This window comes from Psittacula echo (genome assembly GCF_963264785.1).
Source record: "Psittacula echo genome assembly, chromosome: 5".
In the NCBI taxonomy this organism is placed as follows: Eukaryota; Metazoa; Chordata; class Aves; order Psittaciformes; family Psittacidae; genus Psittacula; species Psittacula echo.
Genome location: NC_137739.1, coordinates 34602550 through 34617920, shown reverse-complemented (window position 1 = coordinate 34617920; position 15371 = coordinate 34602550). Strand labels below are relative to the sequence as shown.

The 15371-nt window shown below is 37.3% G+C and overlaps 1 protein-coding gene across 1 annotated transcript in view; it reads right to left on the bottom strand.

The window, feature by feature from the left end:
* The window catches only part of OTOG (otogelin), a gene marked incomplete at both ends in the record, with an annotated part of 96697 nt that extends 81628 nt beyond the window's left edge, over positions 1-15069 (bottom strand). Inside the window, 7 exons of the mRNA XM_080618194.1 lie at positions 138-268; positions 1930-2135; positions 2522-2640; positions 3030-3184; positions 3411-3503; positions 11648-11738; positions 14965-15069. Coding sequence (XP_080474320.1) covers positions 138-268; positions 1930-2135; positions 2522-2640; positions 3030-3184; positions 3411-3503; positions 11648-11738; positions 14965-15069 — 900 coding nt within the window. The remainder of the gene's footprint in view (positions 1-137; positions 269-1929; positions 2136-2521; positions 2641-3029; positions 3185-3410; positions 3504-11647; positions 11739-14964) is intronic.
* Positions 15070-15371: the final 302 nt, after the last annotated feature.

The following is a 15371-nucleotide window of genomic DNA, read 5'->3' as shown; positions in this document are numbered from 1 at the left end:
TCTTCTGCAGCAACCATTTAAATCCATCTCTCCAAAGAAGAACTGTGAATATTTTCAGTCTCCTTCAGAGCAAGACAAATTCTCACTCTAATTAGAATCACCAACTATTGCAATAATCCTTTTGTGTTGATCCAGACCTGTAGAGATTCATGGCTTTGTCTCAGGCAGGGTGGTTCATTGAGAAGAGATTTATCCCAAATGGGTGTTCCTTGTGGAGGATTTTCCTGCCAACTCTCTACGAATTCTGTTACATCATCTGTCAGTTTTCCTAAACAAGATACATACACAGATACACACAGTGACTTGGAAGAACAACAGCATCTCTATAGGATTTCCCAGAGAAACATCTCAATAATCTAAACACCACATTAAGCAGAGTGTACCAAACCCTTCCTATAACTAAATGAATCAGCTGTTAGTCTGATGACAATCTGGTCCTTTAAAGAAACACAAAAATACTTTTTAAAAGGACTATAGTAGGAAGGCTCTAAAATGGAGGAAAATCTTAGGTAGGCGTTTTGGCAAGGAAGGGCTTTAAGGGAGCAGGACTGTGCCTGTTACATTCCTTGAATGGAAGACAGGAAAGAAGATGTGACAAACTGTACATGCATATGTAGGTCTACACTGATACTTTATCTGAAACTCCTAACAGAGTCTAAAACCCAGGAAAGATGAGGCATTCCTGCGTCACTGCAAGGGTAACAAAGTAATTTTCTGCATTAACCAAAAAAGGTGTGACTTTTTCATGTAAGTATGTCTACACTAGTGTTAAGCTCGCTAAGAAGGGTACTGTCCATCATAGACAAATAGTGACACTGATTACTGCTTGCACTACCCACGAATGCGTATCTTGCCGTATCTGTATTACTACTGCTCCCCAAGCTAATTGGACAAAGCCTGTACGCAGTGTAGCAACTCACGCTACAATCCCAGCTTTAAGTGACTGAGATATCCTAGAGAAAGGTGGGAGAGTAAAGTCTCTGAAGGCAATGGGGACAATGAACTATTGATCTTGCCATTAAGTTAAACATTTTGATTTAGTGAGCAAACTATTCAATGGGGGTAAGGACTGGTAATAGTGCAGGGCTGATGTTTTCTGAAATTGAGTGGCTCACAATAAAAGAAGCCTACCCCATATAATCTGAGTGTTGACGTAGTACTCCACAGAAATATCCTAATCTTAAAGAGGAGATGCAAAAATTTAAACAGCCCAAAGCAAAGATTTCCAGAAGTTTTTATCACCTAACTTGAGATACCTTTCAAGGGGTCTGATTTCCCTCCCCACCCCCTTCCAGTTCTTTATATTTTGTAGAGGTCTTCACTCAGTATTTATTGAAAGCCAAGCCTCTTGGAAGTGTCTGAAAGTTGGTATTGAAGGATCACTGGTCACTTCTGAAAGTGTTAGCATAAATGAAAAGCCAGATCAAAAAAGATTTGTCTTCATTGACATTATTTAGCAATGAAAATTATTAATTTATTTCCAATAGCTGTATCTCAGACTTCCACAGGGTGGAAAATTGCTAAGAGGGCAGTGGACATTTAAAAATAGATTTTACCTTTCAGGTCCCAAAACACTGAAGTACAAATATTATTGTAAGTAAGTGAGTAAGACAGCTTTTTAAAGATCTTTCTCCCCAGAGTTCCATCTGTATTGAAATTGTCCCTTTTCACTAACAGCATCATCTACCAGAAGTATTTCTGTTAATCTTCCATTTTAGAAGTTGCCCATCATAAATTCTATTAGCATTACAATCAAAAACTAAGCAAAGTAACAAATTTTACCTGGAAAAAAAAAAAAAAAAAAAAAAACAACAAAAAAACCCCAAACCAAACCCACAAAACAAAGAAATAAAACAAAACAAAACAAAACCCAACAACAACCACCAAACAACACTGTATTACACAAGGGGGAATATTTTAAATACTCACCGTAACTAGTTTCAAGATCATCCTGCAGGATAGCATTATTATTCCCACACAGTCCATGTGTTTTGCCCAGGTACTCTGGTGCCATTTTGATATACACTGCAGATGTACCATCCCAAGCCACAGTAAAAGCATTCTGGTGCCTGACTAGGAAGTATCCAGCTATTTTCTGGATGTGAAGGTTTCCGATAATATAAGGTAATTGTACTCTGAAATGACACAGAAACAAAAACAACTTCACATAAGAATATCACCATTACAAATAAATTACTTGCTGATTTAATGACTCACTCATGCATCTGAAAAACCCTGATATAAATATGGAGTTAACACCACTAAAAGAGATGAAGTTGCAAATAGCAGCAAAAATCAAAGGATGAATGTCAATGGCTACACTTGCTAATACTGTATACTGCTTACTTACAGTATCACCTTCCTCAGACACTACTCAGTAGACTGGGAGTATTGCTGTGGTCTGGATACTTACTTTGAGCTACCAACAAATAAGGGATCTAGTTTAGATCTCTGTTATCAAAGCATTACCATGAGATTCATTTCAGTGTAACTACAGCATCAGAAACATGAGTGCAATTACCCAAATCCTTTATAGGTGACTTCACTGCTCATCTTTATCTGTTCATCTCCAGAAAAGAATAAACTAATGGACCGTTTGCAGGAATAAGGAGAAGAATGGCATTCAGGATCATTATTCACCTGCCAAATAAAACCACTAGTGTCAAAGTCAAAGATTTTAACCAAATTCTTTGTAATCCACATTATACAACTAATACCCCCATTCCCACTGTGAGCATGTGAACAAGTAGTTTGGTCCCAAAAAAAATCCCCAAAAAGATGAGTACAATTAGCACTCTTCTTGGAATGGTGTTTTCACAGCAGCAGCAGGCTTTGGAAGTACATGCACCAGTTTTCTTCCAGCTGTTTATGCTATTGTAACTGGTAGACTACATCATGTTAGAATTAAACCAACGTTTCGTTCTAGAACACCATACTATCATCTCAAGTTATTTTTAATATCTTAAAATTAATGCATTATTAGCATGTTCAACAACAGTTAAAAGGAATGTAGAAGCACAGACCCTTACCTGTATGGAAAAGCTCTGTTCATCTAATTCAGTATGTCTCACAAGCACGTATGTGGATTTCCCAGAAAAATAATAATAGAGTCCATCAAAAGTTTCAAAATTATATTGACCCCACGTTCTGCATATATGATCTCTTTCAGCACCTGTGTTATATACTAACAAAAGGAGAGTCACTTGAGACATAGTGCTGGTTTTTAGATTCAACCTGCAGTTGAGATGTAATAGTATATGTGTTATGCTGTGAAATACCAACACAGAAAAGAAAGGGAGGGAAAAATAGTAGGACACGAAGGATCCTTTTGGCAGTGGGCAGTTATTCTTGTAGCACTGGGAATCCAAGTACAATCCCAGAAACCCAGTTCATTTTCTCTGTTTACACACCTGTCTGGCATCTTGGTCCAGTTGCATTAAATCGACTGCAGTTGCACAGCAATCTGTTGATACATTCTCCTCCATTAAAACATGTAAGTGAATCTGAGTGGAAAAAACAAGGCATGTTAAATATAAATTATGCTAATTTGTATTCTTAATACCCAGTTCTGTCACTGAATGTAATCCATGAATGACAGGAGATGTCAGCTTAGCATTTAAATGTCCAGGAAAATCCCACAGGCCTCCACGAACAGGAAACATATTGCAAAAGCTTCACCTCAAGAAATACAGCCAGATGAAGTAAATCTATTGCATATTTACTTGCCAAATCAAGCCTGACATGGTTTTAGTCCCCTAAGCATGAATAGAGGAAGTGAACAAGGATTACATATCAAAAAATGTCTATATCCTTACATAAAAGACTGCTACAAATAACACTTCATGCATAAGCTCTACCAGGATGAGAACGTACTGCTCTGGAAACACACCAGCTGTAAATTTTTGAGCTGCCGGTCCTCCTTCATCTTGCAAGTTTCAAGAGTACCAACCACAAACATTTTCCATAAAGACACAGGCCACTTCTATTTTTTCTTATTTTATTAGAGGAATGCTTAAGTATAGCAAGCCTACTGTACAGAAAGCAAGCTCCCTGACTCACAAAGAGGTTTGGGTTTGTGGGAGAGAGGTATTGGATTATTTACTTCTTATTTTCCCTGGGAAGATCGCCATCAAAATCTGACAAAACAAGTTTTCACAGTCTAAGGAAAGATGTGCAAAAGCAGAAACAAAGCTTCTTGCTACTAGATTAAGACTTTGTGATTAAATGCTTTTCTAACAATTCTAATATATTCACTTATTTTTCTAACATTAGATCTTTTATAATGTAAGTCTCTTTAGGAAAGCATTTGATTTCTAACAACTGAATTAGGAATTGTTGTGTTTGTTTAACAGAAACTGAGATTGTATTTGTTGCAGACAAGTTTCTCACAATAAATTATTTCAGGAAGAGGCAAACTAAAGACTCAGCCTTCTTGTTTTCTTTATAAACACCAACATTCTCGAAAAAATATCTTTTATATGAATTTTTAAGTGGTGTTCTGAAAACCAGAATTCACAGATGACACTTTCTTCCATTTCAGTAAAATCCTCACTTATAAATATCACATATGCACAGAAGTCCTGACATACCTAGAGTACATTCAGGCTTTTGAGAAAGCTTTGCTAAAGAGGGTTTGAAGCTTTGTTGCAGGCAAAATAAAACAAGCTCCACTAGTTACAATCCAAGTAAACTCTGCAACTGAGTTAGTCTTGACAGACTTCAGATTTGTTTTATGATTTCATGGCCCACACCATCTTTAAGTTTTGTTCTCACTTTTGGCATTCGCTAAACACAGACATCAAAAGCAGATTCTGAACTACTTTACAGAATAATTGAAATGCTATTTTTATAAATTGATTGCAAGGAAACAAGTGTTTTCTAAGAAGACAAGATTTGACCATTGACATCCTCCTGCCATTAAACAGACGCTGAAATCTTGATTCCAGTAAGAGCAACGGAAAAATAAATCAGTTTCTGAGGTTGTATTCTCCCTACTGATTCTTCTCCTCTCTTCTAGAAGCTTGTTTTATTGCTGTTTTACCTATGCAAATTTCCTCCCAACATCTTTTATAGCACAGTTTGCTTTGTCAGCATCAGAAAACATCAACAGAAGCACCATTACAGAAGGCAGTGAGCCATACTCTCTTACTAAAAGCTTTAAATACACTAAAATAATCCAAAAGCAAGTTGCACATGGGGGGTGTACTGTGAGTGTATCCTACCCCAAAGCAAGTAAACCTCTGAGAAGAATGAGAAACAGCATTTTTAAGAAGATGCTACAAACACTCTCCAGCTCCTACTTCAGCTTGAGAAAGACTTCCAAATACTTCTTAAAAACCTCACCTGGCTTGCAAGTATCTACCACACACAAATTACTTTCAGATGTACACACCAAGTAACAGTGCACCCAAAATTTAATTCACATGCAAACTAGTCAGAATTTATGGATAGAATGCTGTTAAGACTGCTTTTTGTGTGGCTACCTCCAACATCATCATCATCAGCTGGTTTTCCCAAGTGTGGTCAATGTAGAAGTTTAATGAGGAAAAAGGTCATATTTGAAGTTCCTTCTGCCTTCTGGGATCCTAGAAACTTAGAAAAAATAAGCTTTATGCTCACAACTAGCTATAATGTTAGAAAGAGGAAGACTTCAAGAAATTTACAGTGTACCATAATTAAAAAAAGAACACTTACATGCTCATCTATTTTAGGCCATGTGATTTTACAAAATATTATCTTCAGTTACAAGTTTATAGAACACTTCCTTACTGAGTTCTGCCAAAATTTGTCAGTAGAGTTCATTAATGTTTACTTAGCTATTATCATTAATGTATTGCAAATACATTCATTAATGTATTGCAAATACATCATAAATACTAATTACTTACATGAAGACTTTTAAAGTATCCAAACAACCACTTTTGATTCCTTTATTTTCAACACACACCATTGCTCCCCCACCCAAAAAAAAAAAAAAAAAGAGACCATTCTGAGAAGAACAAGGCAGGTGGACAAAGTAAAAGAGAACACTCGTTTTCCTGGCTACCCCAGATACACTGCTCCTTTCCCTGCCTGACCAGCACGAGTTCAATTTAAAAACTAATGCAAGCACCATGTAGAAAGGTCCCTATTTATTTGGACTGAGCCATCTCATTTGCATACTCACAGTGACCAATCTTGTCACTAATGCAAAAGCTTTATTCCTCTTGTCAAGAGAGGCAGACATCGATCTCTTTCATCTCAAGTGTTGCGAGACCTGTGTAATCAGAGATACGTCTCTGTTCTTTGCTTCTCTAAGAATATGCCCCATTGGCTGTTCAGTTACAATAATGTGCAATTCGACTTCAAGTCATGTTCCTTGTAGCTCTAGAGGAAGTTATCCCCCTTTTGATGTTTCGGGTTGAATGATTCTCCTTTAAGCATGGCTCAGGTAACCTACTTCAAGCCACATTTATTCAGATTGTGAACGCATTCAGCTGATCTGGGGACCCTTGCGGTCACTGGGAAGGATCTCCTTGGCTCCCTTTTAGAGAGTTAGTCAGTTGTGGATTGGAAATTAAATAACTCAACAATGAGTATTTTCTTCTTTATGAAGTTCTCTTCTATGCATATATGATTCCAAGAAAATATGATAAATATAGTTCTTGTATTTATCTCCCTTTTCACATCACTGTAGAATTTCTTTCATTACACTGTGCAGAAGAGCTCTGTGTACAAACATTAGCTATCCTTAACCAGGTAACAAGTGGAATACAGCATTGATTCAGATCACATTTAGTGCTCTTCCTACTGTAAGCAATGTGGCCTTTTTTAATTATCCAATTCTGCTCAACTAACACAGGAACACTTCCTCAGGTATCCAGAATAAAGATCCTGTAACAGTTCACTCTGTCATTAAAGAAATATAAGCTCCCTAAACAAGTTAACCCATATGATCATGTCAGAAGTTTAGGTCCCTTCTAGGGACATAAGAAATGTTTTGACATCTGCGGAAAGGTAGTAAACATCTAGAGTAAGTGAAGGTTAAAATTAGGAAAGGTCATGGCAGAATATTGTGTCCTTTGTTTACCTGAAAGTGACCTCTATTAAAAAGTCCTTAGCTTTTCTTTTTCCTTTGACATTATGCCAGTTGAGTGCATTGGATTGGAATCTGAAATTGAAAACTGGTGAGAGTTTTCTAGCAGAAAGTAGTAGGCCTAAGTAACATGATTTGTCTCGAATAAGTAATAATGGGATTTCTAACCAGTGAGGCCTTTACAACCTGCAGGTCCCTCTGATAATATGACCATTGTTGTCATGAAGCGACTTGTCTCAGATTCCTTCCTTATTGGGTAGAGTGAAGACTTGGGATCATCTTGTAACATAGGTCTGAATTCTTCTCTGCTGCTCTCATTGCTTAAATACTCCAACCATCTGGTAATTACTGCATAGGCTGCAACCCCACTCAATATGGATACATTATTTTAGTCCCTCGGGCACATGAAATTTTCTTTGAAGAATTAAGAAGAAGGAACTGAACTAAGTGTCAGGCAGTGAGAGACTTCAGGCTAGAGCTGGCACCCTATAAGCAGTAGCAGAACCTCCCACCCATTATTTATCACAGCCTTTGAAACAGGGAGACTAACCTAGCCTGTTTGCATTTCATTGCAAGTGTTTTTAGAGATCACTGTCCAAGGTTCACAGGGGTGGCTACTGTTGTCCTTCTCTGAAAAGAGATGTTTTAGTAGCATCATGTATACCTAACAAGAGGGAGCTCCAAAATCCATTTTGAAATACACTACAGTCTGAACAAATGCTGGTTGGCCTTCCAAATGTTTTTCACCTAGGTTCCAAGCACAATTATGCCAATTTCAAAAAAAACTGTTCAAAGGCATCTTGCATCTTCATCAAAATGAGTATTTATTTTGAAATATTGTTATAGATGCAATGGATATCATGAGTTTGAATCTATAATATTGTGTCCCCTTAGTTTATTATGCTTTCTTATCTCTAATGATTACTTAAGATCTCAAACTTATTTCAGTTGCAAATGGACTACATGTACAAATTTGCTCACCCGTTATTTGATCTTCTCATCTTCTAACATGTTTATTAGGAATAAAATAAGTACAGCTCAAAGTAATTTATATAACGTGAAGCCCTTTAGCGTGAAGGGAGATAGAGCCACTAAAACTTGGAGGTCCTCTTGGAGCACACAGAGGTAACTCCAAATAAAGTATGTATCTGTATCCCGTACAAGAGTTAAGATACTAAATCAAATGTACATCTCAATTGAAGCTTTCACAAAAATAAAAGCCAACACATTCAAGGACATGTCTGACTACTCAAATTACCATGCTCTTCTTTGAAATACTTGACTTTAGTTTTAGCTGTCACATGAATCCAGATGCTCCAGATGAATTTTGACCTCACTGTTATATACCATTATCATCAATACATTATTAACTCTTGAAGATTTGTGACTGATGTGGACCTTCCTATAAGTGTTTTTCTGTCAAATATTAAGCACTTCCTAGTGTTAGAATTCTGTATTTTACTACTGTTTAAGATATGCCATTAAAAAATTGTTTAATGTAAATCACTGGAGACAGGTTTCCTTTCAGGATATTGATTACTAGATTCACTTGAACATAAAAGTTGAAATACAGAAGATTAGAGATCTGAAAGTGATTACACTTTACTTAAGCTACAAGGTCCAGCCTGTTCCCTCAGTTCTTAGGATTCTGCCGATTTACCAGCTTCAGCCCAAACAGTTTCAGAGCTCCAGGGAGTCATTTACAGAAACAGACAAAAACTTTCTAGTTTTCAGGATTCTTTAAAAGATGACACATTTTTAAAATTCTATGCAAGTGTAGAAGAGAGGTCTGCCTGATGTTTATTGAAGCACTAGAAAGATTGATTATTATTGATTGATTAGAGAAAAAAAAAAAAACTGTTTGAGATAAGAATTTGCAAGAAACATCATCTAGACCTATAGTCATGAATAAAAGTAGAAAAAATTGAGTATTCAATATTTTGAGCTTAAAATTGAGTATTTTATATTTTGCTGTCAGTGTTATTGAAACTTTATATTTTGTAACTCTGCATAATTTCAATAGTACACTTTCTCTAGAAATCTCTCAGGCACTTCCTGGACTCCAGGAGAACTAACACAACAAATATTTCTTGCATTACCTTTTAACCTTCAACTTCACAGTCTTTGAAAACATCTGCCTGTAACAGCACAAGTTTTCTGTGGCATGCAGGCTTCAGGAGGATATAATAGAGCCTTGAAATGACAACAAAGGTCTCCTTGCACCACGATGTAAAATTTTCCTTTTTGACACTAAGGTGAAATGAGTAGGATGCAGTTTTAATGCTTGAATTCTAAGGGCCTTCCAGTGAGCTGCAGATTTTCTGCTCTGCTACATCATTTGAAATCAGTCTTTAAACACACATACTGTAAGCCACAAGTACCCTCTATAGTAACAGTGACTTTAAACTGAAGACTCATGGCTGCTACAGCATTTCAACATAAGAAAATGTGACCTGTTACGTATTTTCAGCAATAGTTTGAAACTTTCTTCCAGAAACAAGTTGTTTTTCCTGTCGCAGGTTCTTAATATGCTTCAGCTTTGAAGTTTTTTGTTTGGGCTTTTTTTTTTCCCCCTAGGTACAAAAACCTAACACAAGAATTTATCTCTTGGCATTTATTTGTACTAGACCAACATTTTGTTTCATTGACCTATAACACATTACGTCACTTTCTAAACTACTTTCAGCCGACTAATACAACACAAAGGAAAAGAGATCTATTGCACACAAAAGTGATGCACCCATCGTAGAAAAGTTTCACATAAAACATGTTGATTTATCTATATAGACAGAGTTACAGGAAGCAAGAACAAATGTTACTGCAACAAGAATTGACTGTAATAGGATGAAATGTAAATCTGTTATAATCACAGTTTCATAAGTATGTCAATAATTTTCATAGAGACATCACTAAAATGGGGGGGGGGGAGGGGGAAGCTGACAACCTACCTTGCTGTGTTTAAGAGAAAAAATATTTACTGTGTCCTGACATTGGTGCAAATCTCTGTCCATAGGCAGAGCTATAGCAGCATGCATTTCTCTTCCGATAGGAAGGGCCATAACTTGGAGTTAACATGCAGTACTTGCTACCCATTTCATCCTTCCTCCTTCTAGATTTGATCTTCCCCTTCTCAAATATAAAGACTATTTAATAAGCAATGAACCTACACTCCCTTAGCTGGAGTTCTTAAACAGAAGTCTTGTTCTGCAAAGGGTTTATGTGCAAGTTTATTATTGCACACTTTAACAGCAACACAAGGAATCTTAAATGCCTTTTTTTGAGCTAGGTGTTCTGAAGCAGAACATGAAATCCACTAATTCCATTAAAGGAATTTTCACTTGCAAAAAAATAAACTTAGGGAACCAAACAATTATTATGGTATCAAACGTCTCAGCTTGATTTACACATCTTCTCTTTGGAAACTGCTTTATTTGGAAAAAAAAAATAAATAGAGCTAAGAAAATAACAACTTCTTGGACAAAAAGCTGGTGAAACCCTAAAAAACAGATGGTTTTGCTGGTACAGATTGCTATATTTGTAGAGCAATTTCATCATACACTAATGAATATATATATATATGATATTTTTCATATACTGGAGAGGTTCATAGGTAATAACCTTTACCTGAGTAATCCTGTGCTTCTCTAAGCCCTTTTATTGTTCCCTCACATTCAGCTACATACTTCTTAAAAGCTTCTAAAGCCAGTATGTATTAAAAGCAATCTTCTGGAGAGAGCACAACCCTAATCACAGTTAACAACCTACTCCACACCTCAGTCTTGGATTTCATGCTATAAATACAGGGAATGCAAATCCAGACTATTCACTATTAGGTACGTTCCACATCCAATGCAACCAATCAGGTTGACTGAAAAGAAACTAGAGGTTTTGCATCACTAGCTAAAATTACCCTGAATTACTTTGCCTGATGTGTCTCTTTTGTAGAAGAAAAGCATTTGCCTGATGTGTCTCTTTTGTAGAAGAAAAGCATGATACAGGCTCTACACAACTAACAGAGAGGATCTTTACCCTTGAACAAAGATATTTAAGCCTGTCCTTTTCATTGTTGAAAGTAAGATGAAACAAAGTCAAAATGCAAATTCCTCAAGCAAATACCCACCACTGCAAGTTGCTAAGAGTACTACATCCTGCTAACCCATAGATAACCTCAGCAAAGCCATAACAAACAAAAAACCTTAAAGCACAGAGGAGATACAGGACAGATAATTTAATGGCATCTAGGCAGCAATCCACATCTTCAGGCATATCACTACAAAAGCAGTTTTCTCTGCTGAAAGATCTTCATTAAAAAAGCTGTAGTTAGAGACAGTCTTTCAAATGACCAAACCAGAATCAGGGGTAAACTTAAAGCTAGATCAAACTCCATGATAAATTGTCATATTCCTAAAAAGAATATGACAATTTGAATATGATTTTGAGACCAATCAAGGTAGACCCCACTTACCATAAAGGTCTGTATTAGCTATTTTCAGTTTTTTCTTCAGAAAAATAATTTATTCTGAATATAAAGAACAATTGAAGTTGCATCGTGTAGAAACGTAATTAACTTACTGGATGGTCCACATTTCGTACTGTGAAGTCTCCTGTTCCGAGACAAGGACACTGTAGTAGATGAAGCATTATAAACTGCCATTCCAGATTCCTTTCAGAAAGAACAAAGATATCACCAGCTATAGCCAAGACACTTTAAAAATCTCTTCACAGACTATCAGTAAATTTACCACTTTTAGTAAGCTCACAGCCTCATATTATCTTACTAAAAAGTTATCAAAAACACTATCGTAAAGTAAAAAGTGCACTCTACTCCAGACTTCACTAAAGGAGCAAAGTACATTATACGTGAAAACAGTTGGCAGATTTTAAGTCAGTTAAGCTAACACGCCTAAACCTGTCTATTTAAACACTGTCCCCTGTGCCCTTTTCCATTCTCCTTTCATTCTCATTTACAGCCTCTGTACATCATATATATTTAACAATTCTCAGAATAAACATTCTGCAGCCTTGGAAATTCTTACCGCTCAGTTACAGCTACTTAAAATATTTAACAATGTGCCTGAATAAATCACTAAGCAACATCATCGTAATTAGCAAAATGTCTTATAAAGTCCTGAATTCACATTATTTTCCAAGAACCTGATCCAAAACACAGCTGAATCAAGGTTTTTTTGTTTCTTTGTTTAAACAAGAAAACAACCAAAAAAAACACAACCAAGAAATCATAAACACCCAGGTTAGTTTTCAAAATATTTCCTACCATCTTCCCCTTAATCTTCTGCTGTTCTAACATTCAAAAATATGTGATGACAGACTAAAGCATTTATTCTCTTGTATTTCCTTTCTCATTAGCACTTCTGCCTTCAACAGCTGGCAGCAAGGTATCTTGAGTTTTGTTGTATTAGTTTTCCATACTATAGTAAATGAAGCTTCTTTCTCCAACAAATATCCCTTTGGAACTCTAGTGGTTTTAGTCTGCTCTACTTTGTAATAATTTTTTTAAATTGGTAAGTCATGATACTTCGACTCCCCTTCATTCTTCCCACATTCATCTATTAAACCAACTTCCACTTCATTCTTCCATCTATCAGTGGTGCCAGTCACAATCCCTGCACTCTTTCTGAACTCAAACTACTTACAAAGTGGCACGTGCATCACTTCTGAACCAGAAATATACCAAGTCATACCAGAGTACAATGTCAAGGATTCACTTCAATACTTTAAGGGAATAAAACAAAACAAAGAACCCATAGATTAGGCGTTAACAACTTAAAAGTCACTCATGGTCACTAGCCACCCAACAGCATCTAAGTAAATTGGAGGGACAACATACTTTCACACTGTTTTACTCAAGCATGGTGCATAGTTTAGGCATGATGTGTGAACATACAAGGTCCTTCCCTTGCAAGTGCTAAGTTTTAGCACTTGAAACACATCAAATTAAAAAAGCCAATTCAGCCTATATCATCTACTTGAGAAAACAGAAAAGCAGGCCTGCTTAACCAAATTACAAAAATCCATTGAAATTTTGTCATGATGTGGTCATATTGCCACATTCATGACAGCTAGAAGATTAAGTCCTAATTAGCAAGCCTTTGTCAAAACAATGTTGCTCACCTTCTCTATAATCACCTATCTTTGCCCTAGAACATCTAGGGTGACTAATCTTTTTCTCAGTTTAGTATTAATTAATAAGCCAATGGCTTACCACAGTAAGTTTTTCCTTATTGAAGAGGCAATTACATTTACCCATTCATTTAATACAGTAACACAAATGTTACAGCCATTTCATATTATTTCTTCAATTCACCTTATGAAGAGCAGCAGCTATATCTTCTAAAATGTTCATATTTCAGTAACAAAATTATAGAATAAAGTTTCCATTAAGGAAAAAATCAGTTGACAAATTTAGTATCTGTTAATAAACAGCTACAATGTATATGTATAGTGCTACAAACAGCTGAGCAAAATATTTCCAAAATAACATTAAAATTGGCTACAGTGTATGCCTAAAATGATATAAAAAAATCAAGCAAAATATTTCCAAATTGACATTATAAACAACACCAGCTATGGCTACATAATTTTACCTGAGGACTTAGCTTGATCTATTGCATTTAATTTTCATATCCTAGAGTTTTATCATTCACACTTCTCCATCTATTGCCCAATTCCACAAGTATTTTTAAAATATATCAGGTGTTTTCTGCATTCTAAATACCTTTTTCGATATTTGACTGAAAACCAGTCTTAGAAGCTATGTCATTAACTAAGTCTTCATGGACATAAAATTCTGCAGAGGGCTTAACTACCATCGCTTAGTGTTGCTTTACCTCTTCGCCTTGAAGGAGTTTATTAAAAGCAAGAACATATAAAAATGCATTATTGGTTTAGACCCTTCAAAAGACTAGAAGGTTCCTCAGGTTCCTCCTTTTTTAAAACAAATTTATATATTTATTGACATATTTATTTTTATGTGATTTTTTTTTTCTTTCTCTTAAGCTTATTTCTTACTGAAGATTTCTGCTCAGAAGGTTAACAAAAAGGAAACAGAGTCTATTATTGTATCTGGAATTCTGGGGGGGAGCGGGGGGGACGGGGGGGAGTGCAAAACAGGGGAACCTCAACCCACAAGCATTTGCTCTTATCGGTAGCTGATTCTGTTACCTCTTTGCAGTTATGTGCCATGATTTTCACTGAGGAGTTTTTCCCAGAAGGAGCAAGCAGAAAGGCAACTCCTCTGCAGAGCTTCAAACAAGGGCTACACAGCAAACTTTCCTTTTCCCACCCTCAAACAAGGGAGCAGGAACCACACACCCTAATTACATTTCAGCAACATGCCATCAGTGATACAATCAGGTTGCCAAGACAAACCACATCCAAAACCCAGTACTGAATTGTAGTGATCTGATACTGCCAGCTCATTTACTTTTACTAAGCAGTGAAAAGGCTCCCACAAAGCAATTATTGCTGAGTAAGCCAGACCAGACCCCAGCTTTCCTTGGAGCAAAGATGCTTCATATTTACATACAACTATTTCTGAATGAGCTGAAGGTCTAGCTACCATCTTCCCTCACTGCTTAAACACTTTAAATTCCAAGTTTCCTTTCATACATGACTGACGCTAAGGGTGTGGTGAGACACTAGAACAGGTTGCCCAGACAAGTTGTGGATGCCCTGGCAGTATTCAGGACCAGGTTGGCTGTGCCAGTCCATAGCAAGCGGTTGGAACTAGATAATCCTTGAGGTCCCTTCCAACCCAAGCCTCCTTGTGGCCAGGATAAGGTACACGTTCGACACTGAAGGACAAGTCCTAAAGAATCACAAGGGGTACAACCGCTATCAGATGTATTGACGATTTCATGGTAACGTACCGACATACTCAGGTAAGACACGAGAATCACGTTACCTTGACGCCAGGCATCCCTCAGAGGGGTCTCGCCAGGCGACGGTGCAGGGCGGGAAAGCCGGGCACCCATCTCCGGCAAGACACTTCACCGCCTCATGCGCCCCAGTCGCACCACTGTCCGAGGGAGTGGACCACAGGAAGGGGCTGCCTTTCTCGCAGGGGGCTCTTCAGAGAAAAGCCGCTCGTCCCGACTGCCTCATCTCCCCCAGGAGACCCCACAGCACCCAGACCCGCCATGGCCGCCCGCTGCCCCTCGCAGCTCCCAGCCCGTGCTCCATACCTGCGTCGCCGCTGCGAGGCCGCTCCCTTTCCGAGGTCCCGCGGAGCTGCCTTGGCTGAGAGCAGGAGAACAAGGCACGGTTTGCTCGGCCC